Source organism: Oncorhynchus mykiss, chromosome 22, assembly GCF_057628025.1.
Source record: "Oncorhynchus mykiss isolate SJ-2025 chromosome 22, ASM5762802v1, whole genome shotgun sequence".
NCBI classification, from domain to species: Eukaryota; Metazoa; Chordata; class Actinopteri; order Salmoniformes; family Salmonidae; genus Oncorhynchus; species Oncorhynchus mykiss.
The window spans coordinates 30,242,265-30,269,707 of NC_143043.1; the positions used below are offsets into that span (position 1 = coordinate 30,242,265).

At 41.1% G+C, this 27,443-nt stretch overlaps 1 protein-coding gene and 1 long non-coding RNA gene across 3 annotated transcripts in view; one reads left to right on the forward strand and one right to left on the reverse strand.

Moving 5' to 3' along the window:
* The window catches only part of LOC110501609 (NALCN channel auxiliary factor 1-like), a 158,744-nt gene extending 142,895 nt beyond the window's left edge, over window positions 1–15,849 (forward strand). Inside the window, exons 2-3 of the mRNA XM_021579293.3 lie at window positions 9,432–9,603; window positions 13,869–15,849. Coding sequence (XP_021434968.1) covers window positions 9,432–9,603; window positions 13,869–14,185 — 489 coding nt within the window. The 3' untranslated portion in view covers window positions 14,186–15,849. The remainder of the gene's footprint in view (window positions 1–9,431; window positions 9,604–13,868) is intronic.
* Window positions 1–27,443, reverse strand: part of LOC149972836 (uncharacterized) — a 100,801-nt gene that overhangs the window by 25,375 nt on the left and 47,983 nt on the right. The gene's annotated exons all lie outside the window — the stretch shown is intronic.

Genomic DNA, 27,443 nt, shown 5'->3' on the forward strand with positions numbered 1-27,443 from the left:
AATTTAGCCTCAGCAAACTCAATGCAATGTTTGTTTACTTATAATCTAACGAGCAAAACTATTGGCTATCAGGTTAATGCTTGCAGAGACATGTCGTCAGTCTTTGCTGGTTGTTTACATTCATGCTTGATTACTTTCATTGAGTGTATCCTTGTCCTTGGTTGTCCGTGTGTGTGTGTGTTTGTATGTACACTACCGTTCAAACTATATTTTACCATATCTATTGCTCAGCACAACTGAGCAAGAGGACAAGTACATTAGAGTGTCTAGTTTGAGAAAAAGACTCCTCACAAGTCCTCAACTGGCAGCTTTATTAAATATTACCCGCAAAACACCGGGCTCAACATCAACAGTGAAGAGGCAACTTCGGGATGCTGGCCTTCTAGGCAGAGTTCCTCTGTCTGTGTTCTTTTGCACATCTTAATATTTTATTTTTATTGGCCAGTCTGAGATATGGATTTTTCTTTGCAACTCTGCCTAGAAGGCCAACATCCCGGAGTCACCTCTTCACTGTTGATGTTGAGACTGGTGTTTTGCGGGTACTATTTAATGAAGCTGCCAGTTGAGGACTTGTTTGTTTCTCAAACTAGACACTCTAATGTACTTATCCTCTTGCTCAGTTGAGCACCGGGGCCTCCTACTCCTCTTTCTATTCTGGTTAGGGCCAGTTTGTGCTTTTCTGTGAAGTGAATAGTACACAGCGTGGTACAAGAACTTCAGGTTCTTGGCAATTTCTTGCATGGAATAGCCTTCATTTCTCAGAACAAGACTAGACTGACGAATTTCAGAAGAAAGTTCTTTGTTTCTTGCCATTTTGAGCCTGTAGTCGAACCAAAAAATATACTAAACTAGTCTAAAGAAGGCCAGTTGTATTGCTTCTTTAATCAGAACAACAGTTTTCAGCTGTGCTAACATAGTTTCAAAAGGGTTTTCTAATTATCAATTAGCCTTTTAAAATGATAAACTTGGATTAACTAAGACAATGTGCCATTGGATCACAGGAGTGATGGTTGCTGATAATGGGCCTCTGTGCGCTTATGTAGATATTCCATTTAAAATATCTGCCGTTTCCAGCTAAAATAGTCATTTACAACATTAACAGTGTATTTCTGATCAATTTGATGTTATTATAACGGACAAAAAAATGTGCTATTCTTTCAATAACAAGGACATTTCTAAATGACCCCAAACTTTTGAACAGTAGTGTTTTTATCTTTGAGTGTATTGGAGTGTGCGTGTTGGTGTGTTTAGCCATCCGTGAGGTTGGACATTTCTATGCGACCCCTCACCCATAGCTTGTACTAGAGCTCTGAGGGGGCATTGCTGCTAGGGCTCAGAGAGCTTGTTTCTATGCTTCCTCCTGCAGTAGAGTAACCTCCATCTGACTATTCACCCTTTACATTTCATATTGCCTCGACTGCTAGTCAGCTCAACTCACCTCAGAAATGGTACGCTATAAGAAAGAGTTTTGTTTTCTCTGGTCTAGTATTTCTCAATATGTTCCTCTGGGATCAATAGGGTTGCATATGTTGTTGCAACTCAGCAGTAGCACACCATATTCAACTAGTCAACTTATCATCATGCCCTTCACTACACAGAACATTTGTTTTCAATCGTTTTAAATCAACAATGACAGTGTTAAATGTAACACCGGGCCAGTGTCTATACGGTCCACACATTTGAGTGTTAAATTAACACTATGCCTAGTACTGACACTGTTACACTTTGTCAGTGTTATTCAATAACACCTTATATTGTATTTTTAACACTAGGAAGTGTATATAGTTTGTACCAATGGTGTTATGCAATAAAACCTCATATTATTTTTTTTTATCATCACACCAAGGTCACTCAGTGTTGAGTTAAAGGTCAGTCAAAATCATGTTTTTGGTACCGTTTGAAAGGAAACACATTTAAGTCTGTGGAAATGTGAAAGGAATGTAGGAGAATATAACACAATAGATCTGGTAAAAGATAATACAAAGAAAAAAACAACTGTTCTTTTGTATTTTTTGCAATGTATGGGAAAGGTTTTAGACTGATCCAATGAATCACTGTATTTCTGTTAAAAATGTTGTATCAAGACTTCCCACGTGTCAAATTTGTTTATTAATAACTTTTCATGTTCAAAACTGTTCACTCTCCCCAAACAATATCAGATATGTATATGTCTTGGTAAATGTTCTTGTGCTAATCGCATTAGCCTATGTTAGCTAATGCGATTCCGAAGAAGTTTTAATACACCAATGTTAACATGATATTCTCTTACCTCATTAACATAAGTACTGCCTCGTAACAAACATCGGAGAAGGCGTGTTTTCAGAGGTGCGTGTTTATATACTAGCTACTCTACTGGTGCCACTCAGTGTGAAGACATCTTGAATAAAGAACTGCAACAGTGACATTATTCATATTTTCCCTCTGAATTGCCACACAGCAAATTGGTCAGTGTTACCTAGAGCATGTTGTAATTGACATTTGTTTGATAAAATCAGTAGGAAAAATGTAGGTGGAGTACAATCTCATTTTTTTCAGATTTTCTTTTTAGAGCTTTGTCACAAAGGACCAGTCTGTCAATGCAATTTAAGTATTAGATGCAATTTCAATGTTTGATTTGCTTTATGTATCACCAAATTAGCTTGAGATGATTTTACTTCAACACTGCATCCAAGTTGATTGACATAAGTGTTTCAAAGAGCTGTAGTTAGCCATGAGAGAAACATTACTTTTCTGAATCACTGTTCAGGACATTGCAATAATATTTTCAAGTCTTTATTGCCATGTGCTCTTATGTAAGCATTATAAAAGACCTGATATCTGGCACCAGACATGCTCAAGCTTAACTTAACAGAACAATTGACCACTTAAACTGGTACAACACTTCCACTCACGGGTGGCCAAAAATGTAATGGCAGGTCTTAACTAAGCCACGCCTCCAACACAATTGCCCAGTGTACCTTGCCTTTTCTAGTGAATTGTAGAGTTACCGAACATGACTATATTTGTTAGTCACTAAGTGAGGTCCTACTGTAGGTGAACGTTACTACAATTAAACTGTAGTACATATATAGTACATATATCATAAAGCCTTACTTTGATAGCCATGTCTTACCCCAACCCAGTGGTGCTGGGAACCTACTGGTTTACAGACCACATCAGGCCTGAAAGTTATATTATGCTGGCTTGCAAAGCGATAAGTAATTCCTATTGGAATCCAGCCAGTGTTAGGACATCCGTCAGTTGGAATTTTATTCACCCACAACCTGTTAGGAACATTAAATCTGGAATAAATCTAAGTAACTGATTGGATTCATTTAGAAAAATCTATGCTATTTATCTTTGTGTAGCATAAGATAATCAATCAATCAATGTACATCCAAAAACACAGATATTAAAAACAATCCCCTCCAAAAAAATCTAATTTTGGTAGAGCGTGATTGGAAAAATGTAATAATAGGCGTGGTTTTGATGGGAACAATTTACTCTCCACAGAGTAAAACTGATTCTCTTGCTTCAGCTGCAGAAACCATTCGAAACCACTGAAAAATCAATACTAGGTCATTTGCTGTGCATTTGGCCAATTTACTGTGTAGCTGCATCAGGTGTGCTAGTGCTGGGCTGGACCAAAAATGTGTAAACCTGAGGATTCCTGGGGTACTGCAGACTGAACTGAAGATGCTTGATGGTTTACTCCAAATTACTGTACTGTAGATGATTGAGGGTTTACTCCAAATTACTGTACTGTAGATGATTGAGAGTTTATTACAAATTACTCTCCTGTAGATGATTGAGGGTTTATTCCAACACTACTGTACTGTAGATGCTTAAATTAAAGGGATAGCAGAAAAAGGGGAGGAGATAAATGAAAAGTGAATGTAATGAAGCAGTAAATTACTATGTTTTACAGTAAGCTGTGGTGGTGGGGTGCGTGAGGAGTGTAAGACCTTAGAAATAGAATGAATAGAACAGGCTTGGAACCTCTAACCCTGGCAATTTGACTGGTAAACTCATGGGTACACTCGCAAAGGCTGCCTTGTATTGTGATGCAATAATTTCCATGGTATTTTGGAATGTTCTAGCAAGTGATGATGGATTGCCATGGTAATATATAATGTTCATTCAAATGATGCTAACTGATGTGGCTAATGCAATGCAATTAATTTTTTGTAATGTCAGTTGAGTTGACTCAACAAATCACAGCACAGATTGAAAGATACACTTCCTGCTTTTACTTCCAGGCATGGGTACACGCAAAATGGCTGCAAGTCCACCCATTATGCCGTTATTTACTTGGAGACACCCTTTCTATTCATTTTATTTCTATGTGTAAGGTTGCAGTAATCCGGTGTGTTCCCGTGCACTTCCTCCCTCCCTCTAGCCCTACCTCAGTCAGCAGTTTGCCCTGCGTACAGGGGAGCAGGAGCACAGATAAAACATCAAAGACAAAGCTCTGACAATGCAAGGCCACCCGAGGCCTTGTAAAACCAATACTATAGGGCGCTGAAAGGCCCTCCGACAATTACAACCTTATTAGGCTAATCATAATGGAATAATACAATCCAGGAGGACAGCTTAGCTATAACACTGTAGCTCGCCAAGGAGACGAGACACTAACGCATATGGATGAGACAGGATGAGGGGAAGAGAAGAGAAAAGTAAAATAAAAGTTTGAGAAAGATGAAACGGTGAGTATGACTAAAAATGAGAAGAAAGTGAGGACAGGAAAAAAAATGCTGACCTTGAGCATGCAAGTGGGGTTGATTGAAGTAGAGGCTGTTTATAGTATAGGTACCAGTTTATTTGTTATTGCTCTCTTCTTCTTCCAATGTTTCCAGTGTTCTATACGTATCTCCATTCATCCGACCCCTTTCACCCCATCCCCCCTCCCACAAGGAGCGAAAGAGAGAGAGCGAGGTAGCGAGAGTGAGAAAGAGAGAGAGAGAGAGAAGCAGGCACAAATAGTGGACCCTACATTGCACTGCGGCCCCATGCAAGGCTAGCCCTGCTGCAGCACTACAGTAATCTGCAGTGCTCACAGCAGCAACAACACTGCAAACCTGAACCATGTTGCTAGCTAATAGCTCTAATACTGGCCTTAGGGTATGCTTTAGGTTTCACCCAATCTCTGCCTTTTCTTCTTCACTTTAAAGGATATATTTAGCCTAAATCCTGAGTGTTTAGAGTTTTGGTTGGAGGAGGGTTAAATCTCCACAGAGGCGTGTTGTTGGGTTAATCTCCCTGAGTGTGATGTTATTGATTATCTTGCATGATTCTTTATCCACTAAGCCCTGGGGGTAGGGACATGATCAGATTTGACTTTGGAATATGAGATACTGCTGAGTGAGAGAAATCATAGGCCTTTGTCAAAGTCTTTGTCCCCCTATCGCCACCCTATTTTCAGGCATAGACATTGCAGGGGTCTATGCGTAAGGTCACAGTCACTCACACACAAACACACACACACACAATGCTGTGATAATGTGTGGATGAGAATGTGACATTAACCTAATGACGTGATCGTGTTTACTGCTGTGACATACACACACTGCCCAGCGCAGAGTGAAGGGCAATATGTGTCTTTCTGTTAAATTCACTCTCATTTCACATCCATCTGGAATTCTATTATTATACTGAACAAAAATATAAACACAACATGTAAATTGTTGGTCCCATGTTTCATGAGCTGAAATAAAAGATCCCAGAAATGTTCCCTACACACAAAAAGCTTATTCTCTCAAATGTGTTTACATCCCTGTTAGTTAGCATTGCTCCTTTGCCAAGATAATCCATCCACAGGTGCGGCATATAAAGAAGTTGATTAAACAGCATGATCATTACAAAGGTGCACCTTGTGCTGGAGACAAATAAAACTCCACTCCACATTGTTTTAGAGAATTTGTCAGTACGTCTAACCAGCCTCACAACCGTAGACCACGTGTAACCACGTCAGCCCAGGACCTCCACATCTGGCTTCTTCACCTGCAGGATGATCTGAGACCAGTCACCCAGACAGTTGATGAAACTGTGGGTTTACACAACCAAAAATGGTCTGCACAAACTTGCAGAACCCGTCTCAGGGAAGCTCATCTGCATGCTCATCGTCCTCACCAGGGTCTTGACCTGACTGCACTTTGGCGTCGTAACCGACTTTAATGGGCAAATGCTCACTTTCGATGAGGCAAATGGTGGTCACACCAGATACTGACTGGTTTTCTGATCCACGTCCCTAGCTTGTTGAGGTATCTGTGACCAACACATGCATATCTGTATTCCCAGTCATGTGAAATCTACAGATAAGTGCCTAATGAATTAATTTCAATTGACTGATTTCCTTATACACTGAGTATATACAACATTAAGAACACCTGCTCTTTCCATGACATAGACTGACCAGGTGAATCCAGGTGAAAGCTATGATCCCTTATTGATGTCACTTGTTAAATCCACTTCAATCAGTGTAGCTGAAGGGGAGGAGACAGGTTAAAGAAGGATTTTTAAGCCTTGAACCAACTGAGAAATTAATTGTGTATGTGTGCCATTCGGTGGGTGACAATTGAAGAGCCTTTGAACAGGGTATGGTAGTCGCTGCCAGGCGCACTGGTTTGTGTCAAGAACTGCAACGCTGCTGGGTTTTTCACGCTCAACCATTTCCATGGTGTATCAAGAATTGTCCAGTGTATAAACTGTAACTCAGTAAAATCTTTGAAATTATTACATGTTGCATTTATACAGTATTTATGTTCACTATAGTTATTTACAGAGCTGTCCATGGTGCTGAAAGCATAAGCTTCCTGTGTTTGTGACTGAGGAAATAATAGATTCACCTTTTTTTACGTGCTAATGCCTGGCTTACTGTTCATCATCAAATGCCGCTCAAAGATTTATCTAATGAAGAGCACATTGAGAGTCACATCATTTGAGCAAGAGCCTTATACACACACACGCACATGCATGCACGCACACACACACACACACACACAGCATAACTATCTCATCTGCGGAGGGGATTGACAAGATCTATGATTGGGTGCAGTGTGTTGAGCCGTGACGGTTAGCCCGCGGCGGGCACTAACGTGCCTAGCGCTCCCCACTTCCCCAAACAAGCTTTGAGTGATTCACCGGAACCACCGGCTAATTACCGTAGCCGCATGGGGACCGGGAGCGGCGTGGAGAACTAGGAGACACACTCGCTAACAGGTGTCAGCTCCACAATACACCATATAGCGACAGCGGGCTTATCGTAAATCTGTTGAGACGAGGAGCCCAGGGAATATACCTAGGAAATATGTGTGCGAGAATAGGAAGGCCTCTGGAATATGTCTGAGACAATAGGTCAATGGAATACATTGTGAACTGTATGAAGGGTTGCGTCGGTACAGTAGGTGTACAGTACCATTCAAAGGTTTGGAGACACCTACTCATTCAAGGGTTTTTCTTTATTTTTACTATTTTCTACATTGTAGAATAATAGTGAAGACATCAAAACTATGAAATAACACATTTGGAATCATGTAGTAACCAAAAAAGTGTTAAACAAATCTAAATAGATTTTAGATTTTAGAGTAGCCACCCTTTGCCTTGATGACAGCTTTGCACACTCTTGAAATTCTCTCAACCAGCTTCACAAGTAATTATTTTCCAACAGCCCTTTTGGCTGCTTTTCCTTCAATCTGCAGTTCAACTCATCCCAAACCATCTCAACTGGGTTGAGGTCTAGTGATTGTGGAGGCCAGGACATCTGATGCAGCACTCCATCACTCTCCTTCTTGGTCAAATAGCCCTCACACAGCCTGGAGGTGTGTTGGGTCATTGTCCTGTTGAAAAACAAATCATAGTCCCACTAAGCCCAAACCAGATGGGATGGTGTATCGCTGCAGAATGCTGTGGTAGCCATGATGGTTAGGTGTGCCTTGAATTCTAAATAAATCACGGACAGTGTCACCAGTAAAACACCCCCACACCATAAAACCTTCTCCTCCATGCTTCACGGTGGGAACCACACATGCAGAGATCCTCCGTTCACCTACTCTGAGTCTAACAAAGACACGGCAGTTTGGACCAAAGGACAGATTTCCACCAGTCTAATGTCCATTGCTCGTGTTTCTTGGCCCAAGCAAGTCTCTTCATATTATTGATGTCCTTTAGTAGTGGTTTCTTTGCAGCAATTCAACCATTAAGGCCTGATCCACGTAGTCCTCTGAACAGTTGATGTTGTGATGTGTCTGTTAATTGAACTCTGTAAAGCATTTATTTGTGTAACTTGTGTGCTTGTCTGTGGGTTACGTGTTTCCCATTTCTTGGGTTTTTCTGGACAGTTTAAGTCCCCATGTTCGGGGCATTTGTTTTGTTGTGCGCCCTGTGTTTTCGTGGGGTTGGCTTATGTTCGCCGTTTTGTGCATTTAAATATAGCACTACCCTGAACTCTCTGCTTCCTGCGCCTGACTTCTCAACCACTACACCCAGTACGTTACATCGGTCCTCATGAGAGCCAGTTTCATCATAGAGCTTGATGGTTTTTACGACTGCACTTGAAGAAACTAAGTTCTTGATATTTTCAGAATTGACTGACCTTTATGTCTTAAAGTAATGATGGACTGTCGTTTCTATTTGCTTATTTGAGCTGTTCTTGCCATAATATAGACTTGTTTTTTTTTAATCAAATAGGGCTATCTCTGTATATCACCCCTAGCTTGTCTCAACACAACTGGTTGGCTCAAATGCATTAAGGAAAGAAATTCCACAAATTGACTTTTACCAAGGCACACCTGTTAATTGAAATGCATTACAGGTCATGAAGATGGTTGAGAGAATGCCAAGAGTGTGCGAAGTTGTCGTCAAGGCAACGGGGGGCTACTTATAATATTAAATTATATTTTGATTTGTTTAACATTTGATTTGTTTACTACATGATTCCATATATGTTATTTCATAGTTTTGATGTCTTCACTATTATTCTACAATGTAGAAAATAGTCAAAATAAAGACAAATCCTGGAATGAGCAGGTGTGTCCAAACTTTTGGCTCGTACTGTATGTATGGAATACATTTAAGACAATATGGAATATGTGAGAGACAATATGTACAGTAACACTGAGGAATATGTGAGAGAGAATAGGACGGCTTATAGAATACAAGATAGGCCTGTGGCATACTGTACTGAGAGGACCTCTCCCACCAACACCCTTGTTAATTGGAAGCTGGATACCAGGAAGTCTGATCAATTCAAGTAAATCAATTGCAATAGAGGTCAAGGATGGTGTGTGTGTGTGCGTGAGCGTGCGTTTGTGTGTGTATCCATACATTACTGTGTGTGTGTGTGTGTGTGTGTGTGTGTGTGTGTGTGTGTGCGCCATCAATGGCAACCCAATTTTAACCCATCAATATGCTCTCTCCCTCCACCTTCTCCATCCCATCCCTCTCTGAATCCCTAGATGGTATATAAGCCCTGGCTGTGCTCACAGTACTTCCAGACCACACAGATGCACTGCAGTAAGAGGATCCCGTGTGGCCAGTACTGTCTGGAGGTGCAGCAGAGGTGTCCCTTCATCCTTCCTGACAACGACGATCTCATCCACGGAGGAAGCCCCAGTTTTATATGCACAGGTACAGCCTGTTATACTGTATGATAGACAGGTTATATGCACAGGGAAATAATATGAAGATATTGGAGAATACTCTCAGTTAAAAAGTCTTAAGGCTTGAATCCTGCAAACAGGATCGATATGACAACAACAGCCAGTGAAAGTGCAGGGCACCAAATTCAAAACAACAGAAATCTCATAATTTAAATTCCTCAAACATAGAAGTATTTTACACCATTTTAAAGATAAACTTGTTGTTTATCCCACCACAGTGTCCGATTTCAAAAAAGGCTTTACAACGAAAGCACACCAAACGATTATGTTAGGTCTGCACCTAGTCACAGAAAAACAGCCATTTTTACAGCCAAAGAGAGGAGTCACAAAAAGCAGAAATAGAGATAAAATGAATCACTAACCTTTGATGATCTTCATCATATGACACTCATAGGACTTCATGTTACACAATACGTGTATGTTTTGTTCAATAAAGTTCATATTTACAGTGGGGCAAAAAAGTATTTTGTTAGCCACCAATTGTGCAAGTTCTCCCACTTACAAAGATGAGAGAGGCCTGTAATTTTCATCATAGGTATACTTCAACTATGACAGACAAAATGAGAAAAAAAATCCAGAAAATCACATTGTAGGATTTTTAATTAATTTGTTTGCAAATTATGGTGGAAAATAAGTATTTGGTCACCTACAAACAAGCACGATTTCTGGCTCTCACAGACCTGTAACTTTTTCTTTAAGAGGCTCCTCTGTCCTCCACTCATTACCTGTCTTAATGGCACCTGTTTGAACTTGTTATCAGTATAAAAGACACCTGTCCACAACCTCAAACAGTCACACTCCAAACTCCACTATGGCCAAGACCAAAGAGCTGTCAAAGGACACCAGAAACAAAATTGTAGACCTGCACCAGGCTGGGAAGACTGAATCTGCAATAGGTAAGCAGCTTGGTTTGAAGAAATCAACTGTGGGAGCAATTATTAGGAAATGGAAGACATACAAGACCACTGATAATCTCCCTCGATCTGGGGCTCCACGCAAGATCTCACCCTGTGGGGTCAAAATGATCACAAGAACGGTGAGCAGAAATCCCAGAACCACACGGGGGGACCTAGTGAATGACCTGCAGAGAGCTGGGACCAAAGTAACAAAGCCTACCATCAGTAACACACTACGCCGCCAGGGACTCAAATCCTGCAGTGCCAGACGTGTCCCCCTGCTTAAGCCAGTACATGTCCAGGCCCGTATGAAGTTTGCTAGAGAGCATTTGGATGATCCAGAAGAAGATTGGGAGAATGTCATATGGTCAGATGAAACCAAAATATAACTTTTTGGTAAAAACTCAACTCGTCGTGTTTGGAGGACAAAAAATGCTGAGTTGCATCCAAAGAATACCATACCTACTGTGAAGCATGGAGGTGGAAACATCATGCTTTGGGGCTGTTTTTCTTCAAAGGGACCAGGACGACTGACCCGTGTAAAGGAAAGAATGAATGGGGCCATGTATCGTGAGATTTTGAGTGAAAACCTCCTTCCATCAGAAAGGGCATTGAAGATGAAACGTGGCTGGGTCTTTCAGCATGACAATGATCCCAAACACACCACCCGGGCAACAAAGGAGTGGCTTCGTAAGAAGCATTTCAAGGACCTGGAGTGGCCTAGCCAGTCTCCAGATCTCAACCCCATAGAATATATTTGGAGGGAGTTGAAAGTCCGTGTTGCCCAGCAACAGCCCCAGAACATCACTACTCTAGAGGAGATATGCATGGAGGAATGGGCCAAAATACCAGCAACAGTGTGTGAAAACCTTGTGAAGACTTACAGAAAACATTTGACCTCTGTCATTGCCAACAAGGGTATATAACAAAGTATTGAGATAAACTTTTGTTATTAACCAAATACTTATTTTCCACCATAATTTGCAAATAAATTCATTAAAAAACCTACAATGTGATTTTCTGGATTTTTTTTCTCATTTTGTCTGTCATAGTTGAAGTGTACCTATGATGACAATTACAGGCCTCTCTCATCTTTTTAAGTGGGAGAACATGCACAATTGGTGGCTGACTAAATACTTTTTTTTGCCCCACTGTATATACAAAAATCTGACTTTACATTGGCGCGTTGTTTAGTAGTTCCAAAACATCCGGTGATCCGGTAAACATTGATAAAAGATACAACTATTATGCATGGAATTATATAGACACTTTTCCTTAATGTAACCGCTGTGTCAGATTTGAAAAAAGCTTTACCAAAAAAGCACACCATGCAATAATCTGAGTACAGCGCTCAGACAACAAATCAAGCCATACAGATATCCGCCATGTTGTGGAGTCAAGAGAAGTCAGAAATAACATTATAAATATTCACTTACCTTTGATGATCTTCATCAGAATGCACTCCCAGGAATCCCAGTTCCACAATAAATGTTTGATTTGTTCGATAAAGTCCATCATTTATGTCCAAATACCTCCTTTTTGTTTGCGTGTTTAGCCCAGTAATCCAAATTCATGACGCTCGAGCAGACAAAAAGTCAGAAAGTTCCATTTCAGTCTGTAGAAACATGTCAAACAAAGTATAGAATCAATCTTTAGGATGCTTTTATCATAAATCTTCAATAATGTTCCAACCGGAGAATTCCTTTGTCTTCAGAAATGCAATGGAACTCAAGCTAACTCTCACGTGAACAGCTCATGCCACTCAGCTCATGTCAGCTCATGCCACTCTGCCAGACCTCTGACTCAATCCCCTCTCATTCCCCCCTCTTTCAAAGTAGAAGCATCAAACACGGTTCTAAAGACTGTTGACATCTAGTGGAAGCCTTGGGAAGTGCAGTTTGACCCCATAGACACTGTATATTCGATAGACAAAGAGTTGAAAAACTACAAACCTCAGATTTCCCACTTCGTGGTTGGATTTTGTCTCAGGTTTTTTGCCTGCCACATGAGTTATGTTATACTCACAGACATCATTCAAACAGTTTTAGAAACTTCAGAGTGTTTTCTATCCTAATATACTAATAATATGCATATATTAGCAACTGGGCCTGAGTAGCAGGCAGTTTACTCTGGGAACCTTATTTATCCAAGCTACTCAATACTGCCCACAGCCATAAGAAGTTAAACATGGAGTACAACCACATCACTGATCTGTTACAACTAGCTCATGGAACTAAAATGGCAACATGCGTTTCCTGTGGTGTGAGATATGCCGTATAGCACAAATGATTGTGTCTAGAGGCTACTTCCCCTTTAAGGTCTGCATTAGAATGATGGCTTCCACCTCAAAGCTATTGAATGCATCCCCAGCTGTCCATGAGAAGAGTGACAATGGTGTGAGTTTACTGTATGTCACCACCTGGCGGTCAGCAGCCAGCCAATGTCAACAACACCACCAGACAGGAGTTTACGCATGGCATAGACCACATGGAGAATTTTTTTTTTCTTCCCCTTTTGGGCCAGTTAGAGGTCAGCTCTAGTAATCCATGTTGATTTATGTGTCAAAAAGAGAATAATGTCATGCCCTTTTCCTGCCTTCTGAAGTGTATGCATTTTGTTTTGTGCTGAGTTGGTGCAGTCCTTGATGCTGAATATATCCAATTTGTTTGCGTGTGTGTATGTGTGTGTGTGTGTGTGTTTGTGCGTGCCTGTGTGTGCCCCATGTGTGTGCACCCATGAAAGTGTGGCCTGTCAGATCAGAGCTGCAACCGTTATTAAGTCTTTAATTATGTGGAGCCTCTCATCAGGCTTAAGCTCTTCGATGTCAAACAGTCCAGAGTGGGAGACGACTTAGCCCTCCTCACAAGTTCACCCACTCACATTAGTATGCAGACCGCTCACTGACACACAGAGACACTCACAGCCGGCATGGAGGGAGCAACAGTTGTTGTTGTACAGAAGACAATCCGTTGCTCAATCCAAAAGGAACCTATAGCCTATACCACTAGACCCTTCTTGATTTGAGGTGATCGGATGCTTGTAAGTAATGGTGGAAACAAGATGTTGGAGTGATTAGGATATTTTTTACATCCATGTTATATTTTATATTGAGAAGGAGTGTCAAAATAACAACAACAAAAATATATATTTTTACTGCTTGAATTATGTTGTTAACCAGTTTAAAATAGCAATGGCCAATTTACCACTGCTAAAGGCTATGTCTAGGCACTCCGTGATACGATATGCATAGAAACAGCCCTTAGCCTTGGTATATTGGCCATATACCACACCACCTCGGGCTTTATTGTTCATGTGAATATGTGTCCCTCCTCTGCAGGGCTGTTGGAGGAGTACCATGGGGGCGTGGATGCAGACACGGAGTGCTGTGATGTTCGGTGGGACTTCCAGACAGAAGATGACAACAACCATTCCCGGGGGACCCTCAAAAGAACTCACCCATCCTGTCACCACCGTACCTCTCTCAGTTCCTCGGCCGTGTGCAGAGTGTGCAACAGCCGGCTCAAACTCTGCCTGCTAGTCCTTGTCCTCCTGCACACTGTCGCCTCCTTAACCGCATCCCACAATGCAACAGGGCTGGGCCTCCCTGCCTCACTCGCCCCTCTGGAGGAGAGCTCCCCCGCCAACGAGGAGTGATGGGATGGCCGATGATATAGGTTATCACGACAATATGAAACATCTCCGCCTCGGTCGAGAATGCTATGTGCTGTTGGCTAGACGTCTGCAGCCGCTGTGCTTTCTGGGTAATTGAGTCTTTGCAGAGGTGTTGGACTACTTATAAATGGAAGACATGCAAATCAATCAAAGCAAACAGACTTACAAACAAAGAGACGAAAACATGACAGTGTCGGGAACATGGAACAATGCAGCAGCCTTTGTTGAGTAGGAAGGCCTCCTCACTGCTGAGTTTCTCTCGCTGCGCTTTTTTACACTGTTTCCCTGTTCTGGCTTTCTGTTGCACTGGCTGACTACCGGATAACACTCACTGTCCACTTAGAATGTCTATCCTTTATGTTGTTCCTTTATGGGTCTCTAGTGCAGGAAGGAAATGTCTCATTGATATAGGATAGATAACATCAAAAAGCAAAGTTGTGAGTGTCTGCGTATTTGTGTGTGTGTGATTGTGTGTGGATGTCTACTCTGAAGTCTTCACTCATTTGGGTTCCCATTCCTAAAGCGGCTTTAGATGTAGGAAAGGACACTAAAATGTTAGAGTAGTAGTTTGCTCTCATGGTTCTGTGTGGCTAAATTGGTAGAGAATGGTGTTTACACCGCCATGATTGTGGGTTTGACTCCCACGGGGGACCAGTATGAAAATGTATGCACTTACTACTGTAAATTGCTTTGGATAAGAGCATCTGCTACAATGTAAACAAATTATCCTTGGTAAAAATGAACGTACACCCAGACTACACTACTGGCCAGTGATACAATTGTAATGCTTCTCAATATAGAAGACAACCCCTTGATATAGAAGTATCCTACTAGCCTTTCTCTGTCCCTACCACACACTCTGTCCATGCTCTGTGTCTTCTCAGCCCAGCACTCCACACATAGAAGGTCTATTGTTTGTCTAATCAAAATGTCTTACCTCTATTCTGTACTTGCATGTGGAGGCTCTCTTAATGATGTGAAATTCACAGCCTTGTTGGTTTGCTTTACATAGCCTTAGCCCCCCTCTGTGGTAGAGAACACTACTGCACCCCCAAAACACCACCAGTAAGGTAGCATGTCCTCTGCTTTCTTCAACTAATGTTACTTATCTCACATTGTGTAAAGGGCTTATTTCTATATACAAACACAGACAAAAATGTGCTTGAGGTATGGCTTCAGGTATCTCAGTTCACACTGCATGCTTAGGGGTATACCTTCAAAGGTATGCATTTGCTTAAAAGGTGTTTAATGTGTTGCTATAGAGAGCGGGCAGGTGTAGGACCCAGTATGTAGTATGTTTGAGGAGAAACGTTGGGCGGCACAGTAAGGCTGAGAAGCTCAATGGCATTATGTTAACATTACTGTTAGCATTATGGTTAGTGTGAGCTGGAAGAAAAGGCAATATTTAAGGGCTGTTTTAATCATTTCTTGTCCCTTTGTTTTCTAGCTGATTAACTGAACTGATAGATAGTGGTGCCAGGTATTTTAGGCCTAACAAATGTATGCTGAATGCAGAATTCTCCACTTTCATGTCTGTTGAATATATATGTTAGCCTCCTATTGCTAGGTCCGGCTTGTCAGATTCTACTAGTCAACTACAGGTCCCACAAATTGAGAAACAAATAGAAAACTGGTTCTCTTCTCATTCATTGTTGCATTCTCCATTGTGAGATCTGTCTGTTTACTTGTTGTCTCACTCATAGTCATGCTGCATTCACGACCCTCGGAGTGTTGGGAAATGCAACCTGTAGAGCAATGGAGTTGTGTGCATTCACATGCTTTGAACTCGTTGAGAACACCAACAGGCTAACGTCAAACTAACAATTTCAACCGTAAACATACTTTCATGCTCAAAAACAAATTATAATGTTCAAAAACCATCATATTGATTGTTTTTGATAAATAATGTTTTGTTGTTGCATTTAACTGCCGAAAATGCTGTCATCAAAGTATTTTCCTTAGGTGATGTCAGTTCAGCATGTCAGAGCATTTGGGGTCCAGAGATGATACCTGAGTTGCAAGGTTGTAATTAGGATTTGGAAGTTTAGATTACTCCGATAGGTTGTGAATGCAGGATCTGTTCATTTGAACCCATCATCCCATCATTCCTGTCTCCTCTCTGGTTCCATCATCCCATCATTCCTGTCTCCTCTCTGGTTCCTTCATCCCATCGTTCCTGTCTCCTCTCTGGTTCCTTCATCCCACCATTCCTGTCTCCTCTCTGGTTCCATCATCCCATCATTCCTGTCTCCTCTCTGGTTCCATCATCCCATCATTCCTGTTTCTTCTCTGGTTCCATCATTCCTGTTTCTTCTCTGGTTCCATCATCCCATCATTCCTGTTTCTTCTCTGGTTCCATCATCCCATCATTCTTATTTCCTCTCTGGTTCCATCATCCCATCATTCTTATTTCCTCTCTGGTTCCTTCATCCCATCATTCCTGTTTCTTCTCTGGTTCCATCATCCCATCATTCCTGTCTCCTCTCTGGTTCCTTCATCCCATTACTCTTATTTCCTCTCTGGTTCCATCATCCCATCATTCTTATTTCCTCTCTGGTTCCATCATCCCATCATTCTTATTTCCTCTCTGGTTCCATCATCCTATCATTCTTATTTCCTCTCTGGTTCCATCATCCCATCATTCCTGTTTCTTCTCTGGTTCCATCATCCCATCATTCCTGTATCCTCTCTGGTTCCATCATCCCATCATTCTTATTTCCTCTCTGGTTCCATCATCCCATCATTCTTATTTCCTCTCTGGTTCCATCATCCCATCATTCCTGTCTCCTCTCTGGTTCCATCATCCCATAATTCCTGTCTCCTCTCTGGTTCCATCATCCCATCATTCCTGTCTTCTCTCTGGTTCCATCATCCCATCATTCTTATTTCCTCTCTGGTTCCATCATCCCATCATTCCTGTCTCCTCTCTGGTTACATCATCCCATAATTCCTGTCTCCTCTCTGGTTCCATCATCCCATCATTCCTGTCTCCTCTCTGGTTCCATCATCCCATCATTCTTATTTCCTCTCTGGTTCCATCATCCCATCATTCCTGTTTCCTCTCTGGTTCCATCATCCCATAATTCATGTCTCCTCTCTGGTTCCATCATCCCATCATTCCTGTCTCCTCTCTGGTTCCATCATCCCATCATTCTTATTTCCTCTCTGGTTCCATCATCCCATCATTCCTGTTTCCTCTCTGGTTCCATCATCCCATCATTCTTATTTCCTCTCTGGTTCCATCATCCCATCATTCTTATTTCCTCTCTGGTTCCATCATCCCACCATTCTTATTTCCTCTCTGGTTCCTTTATCCCATCATTCTTATTTCCTTTCTGGTTCCATCATCCCATCATTCTTATTTCCTTTCTGGTTCCATCATCCCATCATTCTTATTTCCTCTCTGGTTCCATCATCCCATCATTCTTATTTCCTCTCTGTTTCCATCATCCCATCATTCTTATTTCCTCTCTGGTTCCACCACCCCATCATTGCCGTTTCCTCTCTGGTTCCACCACCCCGTCATTCTTATTTCCTCTCTGGTTCCATCATCCCATCATTCCTGTCTCCTCTCTGGTTCCATCAACCCATAATTCCTGTCTCCTCTCTGGTTCCATCATCCCATCATTCCTGTCTTCTCTCTGGTTTCATCATCCCATCATTCTTATTTCCTCTCTGGTTCCATCATCCCATCATTCCTGTCTCCTCTCTGGTTACATCATCCCATAATTCTTGTCTCCTCTCTGGTTCCATCATCCCATCATTCCTGTCTCCTCTCTGGTTCCATCATCCCATCATTCTTATTTCCTCTCTGGTTCCATCGTCCCATCATTCCTGTTTCCTCTCTGGTTCCATCATCCCATAATTCCTGTCTCCTCTCTGGTTCCATCAGCCCATCATTCCTGTCTCCTCTCTGGTTCCATCATCCCATCATTCTTATTTCCTCTCTGGTTCCATCATCCCATCATTCCTGTTTCCTCTCTGGTTCCATCATCCCATCATTCTTATTTCCTCTCTGGTTCCATCATCCCATCATTCTTATTTCCTCTCTGGTTCCATCATCCCACCATTCTTATTTCCTCTCTGGTTCCTTTATCCCATCATTCTTATTTCCTTTCTGGTTCCATCATCCCATCATTCTTATTTCCTTCCTGGTTCCATCATCCCATCATTCTTATTTCCTCTCTGGTTCCACCACCCCATCATTGCCGTTTCCTCTCTGGTTCCACCACCCCATCATTGCCGTTTCCTCTCTGGTTCCACCACCCCGTCATTGCCGTTTCCTCTCTGGTTCCATAGCCTGTAATTCCATAGGCCAACAGTAGATTGGGCTCTTGAATAGGTTTATTTCAAGAATGTTTTATAAATTATGAATTAGAGGTAGAATGTCAAATGAAATCCTAGCAAGATTGGACCACTGGAAGATGGGGTCAAAGATAGTCAAAGCAGATGCATTAGGATACAGGAGGCTGAGGTCTTCGGAACCTAGTGATAATGGAGGTGTGTGTGTGTATGTTCGAGGGGCTTCTGGTGGCTCACTAATTAGTCAGGTTCAGCACAGAGCCAGTCTTCTCTGGAGACCTCATTAGCATGGCTGTGCCAAGGGGCCTGCAGGTGTGGCGGAAATGTCTTGTTTTTAGAGCCCTCCGGAGACACAACATTAACTAGCCCCATTAATCACTTCTTCCTCTTCATCAGCACCTAACACCTACTGTAAGTCAGCACACAGCATACATACACCTTCATCAGCATTACACCTCTATCAGCCTCTCATCTAGACCTTCATCAGCATTACACCTACAATAGATCTGAACGTCATCTTCTAGTAAACAGACTCGTTCTGTCCATCTGAGAGATGAGTGAAAAGGAGGTTGACAGAGATTCAGAGGGAAGGTAGAGAAATGGAGAAAAAACATTAACGGAGGATGAAATGAGAAAGAGAGAGGCCAAACCCTAAATCAGCGAGTATGTGATGTTACAGTATGCAAGAGAATCCCACACATGGCCAGATTAAAGCCATTGCCCTTTTGGAGAGCTCTAAATAGTATGTCCTGAGAGAAAATAGATATTATCACCAAATATAAGACTATTCTCAGCAGCTACAATACCATTTAGTAAAAGTGCCCTAAAAAGGCTTATGTTAGCATGTTAGCTTCAGTGCTACCCTACTGCATCAAGACAATCCTTATACTGTATCTCCTGACTCTCACTCTTATGTGTGACCCATACCCTGTAGGAGTCTAATACGTTAGTAGGCTACTCCACCAAAAGGAGGCCCAGGAATATTCTAGGAAAATTGCATCTTGTCTTGCTCTTGATTTTTCCATGTTCCATATCTGATATAAGGTCGAGATCCAATGACCTTACAGACCTTGGTGTGATCTGACCCTGAACCAGTATACATTACTATAGCTTTACATCAACACACTAAGTCATGCACATGTAAAAGTCCCTTTTACATGTAGTAATGCATCATGTACTACCAATGGCTGTCCTGGCTGATGACCACAGTATGTGTTCCCCATGCCATCTTTCACTGACAATACTGTGCCATAGACTCACCATAAACGTTACTGTACACAAGCTTTCTCCAAATAAAGATAGACTTTATGAAATTCCACGAATATACGTTTTTCTAATTTCGATATGGTCAATGCAGGCATGTATGCAACTCTGCTGTGATTTGCTAGGTTTGATTCCCTATTATGCTAATGTGGTTTAAGGCCCTATCAATTCAATCTAGATCACAATGACATTGATGTTGTACTGTATGTACTATAGACCTCCAAATGAGTACCATGACTCAATCTAAAGACATCACATTTATAGTGTTGTGTTCATTGCACATAATTATGTGTTCTTATCCTGACCCACTCTCCCGCTTGTGCAGCTGCCTTCATATACAGTTGAAGTTGGAAGTTTACATACACTTAGGTTGAAGTCATTAAAACTAGTTTTCAACCACTCCACAAATTTCTTGTTAACAAACTATAGTTTTGGCAAGTCGGTTAGGACATCAACTTTTTGCATGACACAAGTAATTTTTCTAACAATTGTTTACAGACAGATTATTTCACTTATAACTCACTGTATCACAATTCCAGTGGGTCCGAAGTTTACATACACTACGTTGACTGTGCCTTTAAACAGCTTGGAAAATTCCAGAAAATGATGTCATGGCTTTAGAAGCTTCTGATAGGCTAATTGACATAATTTGAGTCAATTGGAGGTGTATCTGTGGATGTATTTCAAGGCCTACCTTCAAACGCAGTGCCTCTTTGCTTGAAATCATGGGAAAATCAAAAGAAATCATCCAAGACCTCAGAAAAATAATTGTAGACCTCCACAAGTCTGGTTCATCGTTGGGAGCAATTTCCAAACACCTGAATGTACCACGTTCATCTGTACAAACAATAGTACGCAAGTATAAACACCATGGGACCACGCAGCCGTCATACCGCTCAGGAAGGAGAAGCGTTCTGTCTCCTAGAGATTAATGTACTTTGGTGCAAAAAGTGCAAATCAATCCCAGAACAACAGCAAAGGACCTTGTGAAGATGCTGGAGGAAACAGGTACAGAAGTATCTATATCCACAGTAAAACGAGAAAGGCCGCTCAGCAAGGAAGAAGCCACTACTCCAAAACAGTCATAAAAAAGCCAGACTACGGTTTGCAACTGCACATGGGGACAAAGATCGTACTTTTTGGCGAAATGTCCTCTGGTCTGATGAAACAAAAATAGAACTGTTTGGCCATAATGACCATCGTTATGTTTGGAGGATAAAGGGGGATGCTTGCAAGCCAAATAACACCATCCTAACCATGAAGCACGGGGGTGGCAGCATAATGTTGTGGGGATGCTTTGCTGCAGGAGGGACTGGTGCACTTCACAAAGTAGATGGCATCATGATCCAGGAAAATTATGTGGATATATTGAAGCAACATCTCAAGACATGGGTCTTCCAAATGGACAATGACCCCAAGCATACTTCCAAAGTTGTGGCAAAATGGCTTAAATGACAACAAAATCAAGGTATTGGACTGGCCATCACACAGCCCTGACCTCAATCCTATAGAACATTTCTGGGCAGAATTGAAAAAGTGTGTGCTAGCAAGGAGGCCTACAAACCTGACTCTGTTACACCAGCTCTGTCAGGAGGAATGGGCCAAAATTCATCCAACTTATTGTGGGAAGCTTGTGGAAGGCTACCCAAAACGTTTGACCCAAGTTAAACAATATAAAGGCAATGCTACCAAATACTAATTGAGTGTATGTAAACCTCTGACCCACTGGGAATGGGATGAAAGAAATAAAAGCTGAAATAAAAAATTCTCTACTATTATTCTGACATTTCACATTCTTAAAATAAAGTGGTGATCCTCACTGACCTAAGACGGAATTGTTACTAGGATTAAATATTAGGAATTGTGAAAAACTGAGTTTAAATGTATTTGGCTAAGGTGTATGTAAACTTCCGACTTCAACTGTAAATGTCTCTCTTTCTTTTTATTTATCTCCCTCTCTCTCTCTCTCTCTCTCTTTAGCCATGTTTTTGTTATGTCCTGTAGATCTATGCAGAAGCCCATTCCTTTTTTTGGTTGTAAATATGTTCCGTGGAATATTGAACGATGTATCAGTTATGTCTTTTCTTCCAGGTTATCTTGCCTTTTGAGTTGATGTCATATTTCTTTTACTCTTCTTCTTTTATTTTTTCCCCCTTGAGCGTCTGAAATCATTTGTTGCGTTTTTGTCGAAGTAGGAAGAGAATGCGATGGGGCTTAACCAATAGAATTGTCCTCAGATTCACATCTTTATTGAGAGAGGATATGGGACTGTGTGTGTGTGGGAGAGAGAGAGAGAAAGAAAGCTATATGATTCTAAAAAAAAAAAGGTTCAAAGGCATATAGAAGTATCATTACAGTTATGGTTATTATGATTACTATTATACTACCGGTATATTGTAATATTATAGATGCTTTAGTTCAGTAACTTCTTTAATTTTTTTACAAACGACTTTGATGAAATGATTTATAAAACAATCTCACAAGTCATGATCTTTTGGAAAAGTATCAAAACTACTGCTACAATGATGAAATTGTCTTCTGATTCAAATAAATGCAGACATGTAATATGTTCCTCTGTGGTGGTTTCAGTGTGTTCTAGTACTGTTCTAGAAACACACTACACAGGTAGCGCAATGCACAATGGCGTATTTTGGAACAAGGCAGATGGTACGTCTGTATGAGGTAGCGGAATGGTTTTAGGAAATAACCCCTGTCTTTTTCTTTGATAATGCAGGGCGTTTTCTTACATTTGAGCACATGCAGTGGACTCCTGTATTCACTAGATGGTAGTATAGGCCTAGTAAATGGGGTAGAGAGAGAGTTGATTATTACGCTCACATCCAGGCCTCGACACACAACAGCCAGTGAAAGAGGATGGGGATACCATAACCGCTACAGGAGCACTCAAGAATTTTGCCTTGCCAACTGTACGGTGAGGCAGGCTGGTGACAGAGTTGGCCAGACCTCTGTGATGATGTTTGAGGGTGACAACAGGGTGACAACTGTTGTCCTGTCATGATATAATAACAACACAGACACAAATTATCCCTCTGCCTCTTGCTTCCACTCCCTCCAGCCATTCTTAGTTAAGTCTGACTGGACTCCAGCTCCACCATTACAGAGAGCAGACACATGCTATGGCCTGGCTTGTAGCCTGCTGGGGTTGGACAATAAAAGGGTGTTGGACAATAGTCTTCTACCACCCAGAATACTGATTAACCGGTTTAGCCAAATTCCAAATCCGAGAGCTTTTACTGTAAGACATTCCCTCAAATGCATTCCAGCCATCCTGAAAGTTTATAATGTGGCGTTCTAAGAAATTCTTCAACACTAGTTTTGGGGAGTTTTTTCCCTGATGTGAAATCGGAACACTATGTCGCTTCACGCCTCCTCACCCCTGACTGAAGAAACCGGTGACATTTCCACCTGTTGACTGGCTTCCTTCCGGTATGTAGGCCGCTGGTGTGTAGGCTAACTGTTGGACATTTTTGAGCTCAGGTATTCTATAGTGAGCTGAGATATGCAATAGAAGCCAATCATCCATTCTGAAAATGCTGAGCAGGACCTGGTGGGCCAGATGGGTCAGAGCCCACACACGCTTAGACCATTCATATTTCATGAGTCCAGATGTACTGTACAGTACTGGATATACATTTATTCAGCCGTTTATTAACTAGAATCCTCTGTGTGTATGTGTGTGACATGAACTGAGTCAATAATTGTTACTCATTTGAAACTTTCACAGTTTTGTAACTACACAGCAAATTGCCCAGTGTTACCTAGTGTTGATTTTTAATTGTAACATTTCTAGTGTTGATTCTGGTGTTATATTAACTCTGTAAGTGTTAAATTCATACTAATTTGTGTAAAATAACCCCAGTGTTGGTGTTAATAACAAGTGTTGAGAGTGAGAGTGTGATTGTGTCAGTTTAACTCTGTGGAGAGTAAAACATTCCCATCAAAACCAAAACAATCATTATCATATTTCCCAGCATGCGCTATTGCAGCAAAACATTTTGGGGATTGTTTTTAATATCTATGTGTTTTCATTTACTTTGATTGAATGATTATCTTATGCTACACTAAGATAAATAGCATACGTCTTTCTACACTATTCCAGCCTGTTAGTTAGATTTATTGCACCGTTACTAGAATCGTTGTTCCATTATAAATGGTTGAAGTAGTCGCCTTCATCAGAGATCCTGACGATTATTGTGGATTCAAATAGAACTTACACTTCATTTTGAAAGCCAGCACAATGCGACTTGCTAGTCTGATGTGGCCTGAGAATCAGGTGGTTCCTAACACCACTATGTTGGGGTAGAACATGGCCATCAAAGTAAGGCCTTAAAATACAATGTATTATATAGACATAAACAGTTCAATTTTAATGACCACATTTACCTAGAGTTGGAACTCACTTGAAGTGCACAGGACTGAACATGAGCACATTCAACAACCATGTCTATGTCATTAACAAACATAGTCATGGGTGGTAACTTTACAATTTACTTGAAAAAGCAAGGCAAACTGGGAAATTATATCGGATGCATGGGTTAGTGGGGGTGTGGCTTTAAATTTGTTATCTTTGGCCACCCATGATTGGAAGTTGTACCAGTTGAAGTGGTCTGTGGTTATGTTTATTAAAGCCTGAGCATAACAGTTATGAAGTTGATAAAAATGATTAAATAGAGCATGTAGTAATAACTTTTTTTGAATAGTCTTGTAATATCTAAAACTGAGCAATGAATGACCTTGTAAAGTGACACAGATCTCTTGGTGTAATGGTTAAAACTACTATGTGAGGTGTAGTGATGGGAAACTGAGAATTTACGAAGGCTTTGGCGCTTTAACCAAATTGTGCCAGAAAATGGTTCATTCCTCGAAGCTTCATTATGTGTTCACAATGCACATTAGTGACATCTGCTGGTCAACGTGTGATTATCAGATAGATGGTTTTAATAAAAATCAAAGCTCTGTTATGTAGTGGTAAATGGTTGGCTTTAGTAGCCTATAATCAGTTGGAATATCAACCAGGTTTATATCTTACATCATGCTTCCCTTTATTGCCTTCAAGTTGACTATTTTTCAAAAACTCGAACTATGGCATTATTTAGGATGCTTAAGACAGAAGCTTACACTGTACTAAATAAAACAATGATTTGAACAACAGTGTAGAAAGTGTGGTTTCACATAAAATAATGTTCAAAATAGTGTGCCCTTGACGCTATTCATCCTCAGGTCCCTGAATGTTCCATTGTTCCCTAATCTACCTGCTATGCTACTGGTCGGGTAAAACTATATTTGCAAATACAGTGTCCAGTAGAGGTTGGTGTTTGAAAGCAGCTTGGAATCGAAGAAGGCGCTAGAACCACAGCGAAATCACTGGGATCTCGCATTTTGCAAAACACGGTATGAAAAAGCATGTGATCAAACAAAGCTTCAGACGTCACTGATGACGTACTGTACTTCTGATAAAGTGATACACGCATCGGCACACTGTTTGGAAGTTAGCTGCTTAGCGATTTCAACGCCTGCCTCGGCGTTCCACTATCAAAAGCAACATAACTAATTACGTGTTATTGCATAACGCCATTGGTAAAAACTACATACACTTCCTAATGTTAAAGGTCCTGAACAGTCATTCTGATTCCCATGTAAAATAGCCTTTTGAGTGAATAAATATCAAGAAACTTGGATAAAGTGAACAGTGTTGCAGTAAAATCTCCTCAAGCTAATTTGGTGAGACACAAAGCAATTGGTTTCATCCAAATATCATCCAATTTCATGAAAAACATGATTTTTACTGTTCATGAACTTTAAAAATACTATATGAGGTGTAACAGGGTCAGCACTAAGAACTGTGTTAATTTAACACTCAAAAGTGTGTACCCATATAGACACTGGCTCAGTCCTAAATTTAACACTGTCAGTGTTGATTTAACACGGGAGAATTTGCTGTTTAGGTGAACTACTAGATGTACTGTATGTAATCTGGGTAATCCAAACCACTTGTGTTTCTGGGTGAGCGAACTCTGACTAATATACACATTTGCAAATAGACACATACAAGCAGTTTTTTTTAACAGTAGCTTACCCCAATGATTTACCAACCAACCTACCTACCTACCTGCTCTCCACAGAGTTGAAGATGTAATTTCTATTAGTGTTGTTTTGGAGGAGGGAGGTATCAGTCCTCTAATCCTCTGCCCACCTGCTGATTGTCAGCCCTGAATACTGCACCTGTTATTCAATCCTCACTCTGCCTCTATGACTGTCTGACTGTGTTGAACTGTGTGGGCAGGGATTGAGAAATATGTTGATTGTGAAAGTTTTACAGTATTGCTGACAAGGGTGCATCCATATTGCTGATGTGCACTTAACTATCTATTAACTGTGAATAGTAATGGCATGAGTCCCTATCAGGAGGGAAGTGCTGTTGATGGGCCATTGTGCTCTATTGCTCTCGATCATAAACATACTGATGTATAACTACTGTATGCTTTTTCACTCTCTACATTCTGGGATCTACAGAATGATCATAATGATCATGCTGTTTAGTCAGCTTCTGGATATTCCACACCTGTCAGGTGGATGGATTATCTTGGCAAAGTATAAATGCTCACTAACAGGGATGTAAACAAATTTGTCCACAAAATCTGAGAGAAATAAGCTTTTTTTGTGCGTATGGAAAATGTTGGGGATATTTTTTTTCAGCTTGTAAAACATGGGACCAATACTTTGTATGTTGCATTTCAATTTTAGTTGAATGTATTTATTAACGTGTCTCAAACCTCTAGCACTACCATTTCTCCACCAAGAGGGGGCAGTGCTCTGCTGAGTGTGATAGCAGGCAGGAGGAAGATAAAGAGGACGAGAATAGTTTTTAATCTATTCGTCCTTGTCCCCTCTTTATAGCGGAGTGCAGACACACTAAGCATACAATAGGTCTGTGTTCTTCTATAGCATGGACAGAAATTTCCCTTGAGAAATGGCTTTTCTCATTCATAATAAAGAGTATGAAGGAGTGTGGCTCTCTGTGTTCATATATCAAACACCAACCTGAGGGAGGGGGTCTTAGTGTCATGGCTCTGTGACACACATGCACAGAGGTTGAGCTGAGCTGTGTTGAGATAGGTTTGTTTTCTTCCTCTGCCTGCCCGTTTCAGACAGATGTCCTTTTACCTGAGTGGAGACAGGTTTTTTTGTCTCTCTGGGGTGTCATTGTTCTTCTTCGGAACCTCCAATTTGTTGATCTACGACAGGGTTTCCAAACTCGGTCCTGGCATCCCCCCTGGGTGCACGTTTTGGTTTTTGCTCTAGCACTACATAGCTAGGCACCAGGACTGAGTTTGGGAAACAATGGGCAAGATGAGGGACACAATCGTTTGTGTTTGTGTTGCAATGTTTTTGTTTGGTAAGTGAGTGACTGTTGTATTGTGTTGAATGGAGCTAAAGCTTGTGTACTGTCCACTGGTTTCAACCTTTTTCTCTCTTTGTCTTTCTGTTCCTCTTGTCCTCTCCCACTGGGCATGAACTGGTTGAATCAACGTTGTTTCCACCTCATTTCAACGTCGAATTGACTGTCTGTGCCCAGCGGGCTATTTTCTGTTAGCGTTTCTAATAGTTACTGCATCTGGAGCGAGAGCAGAGAAGATTGAATGTGTTTGCTTTA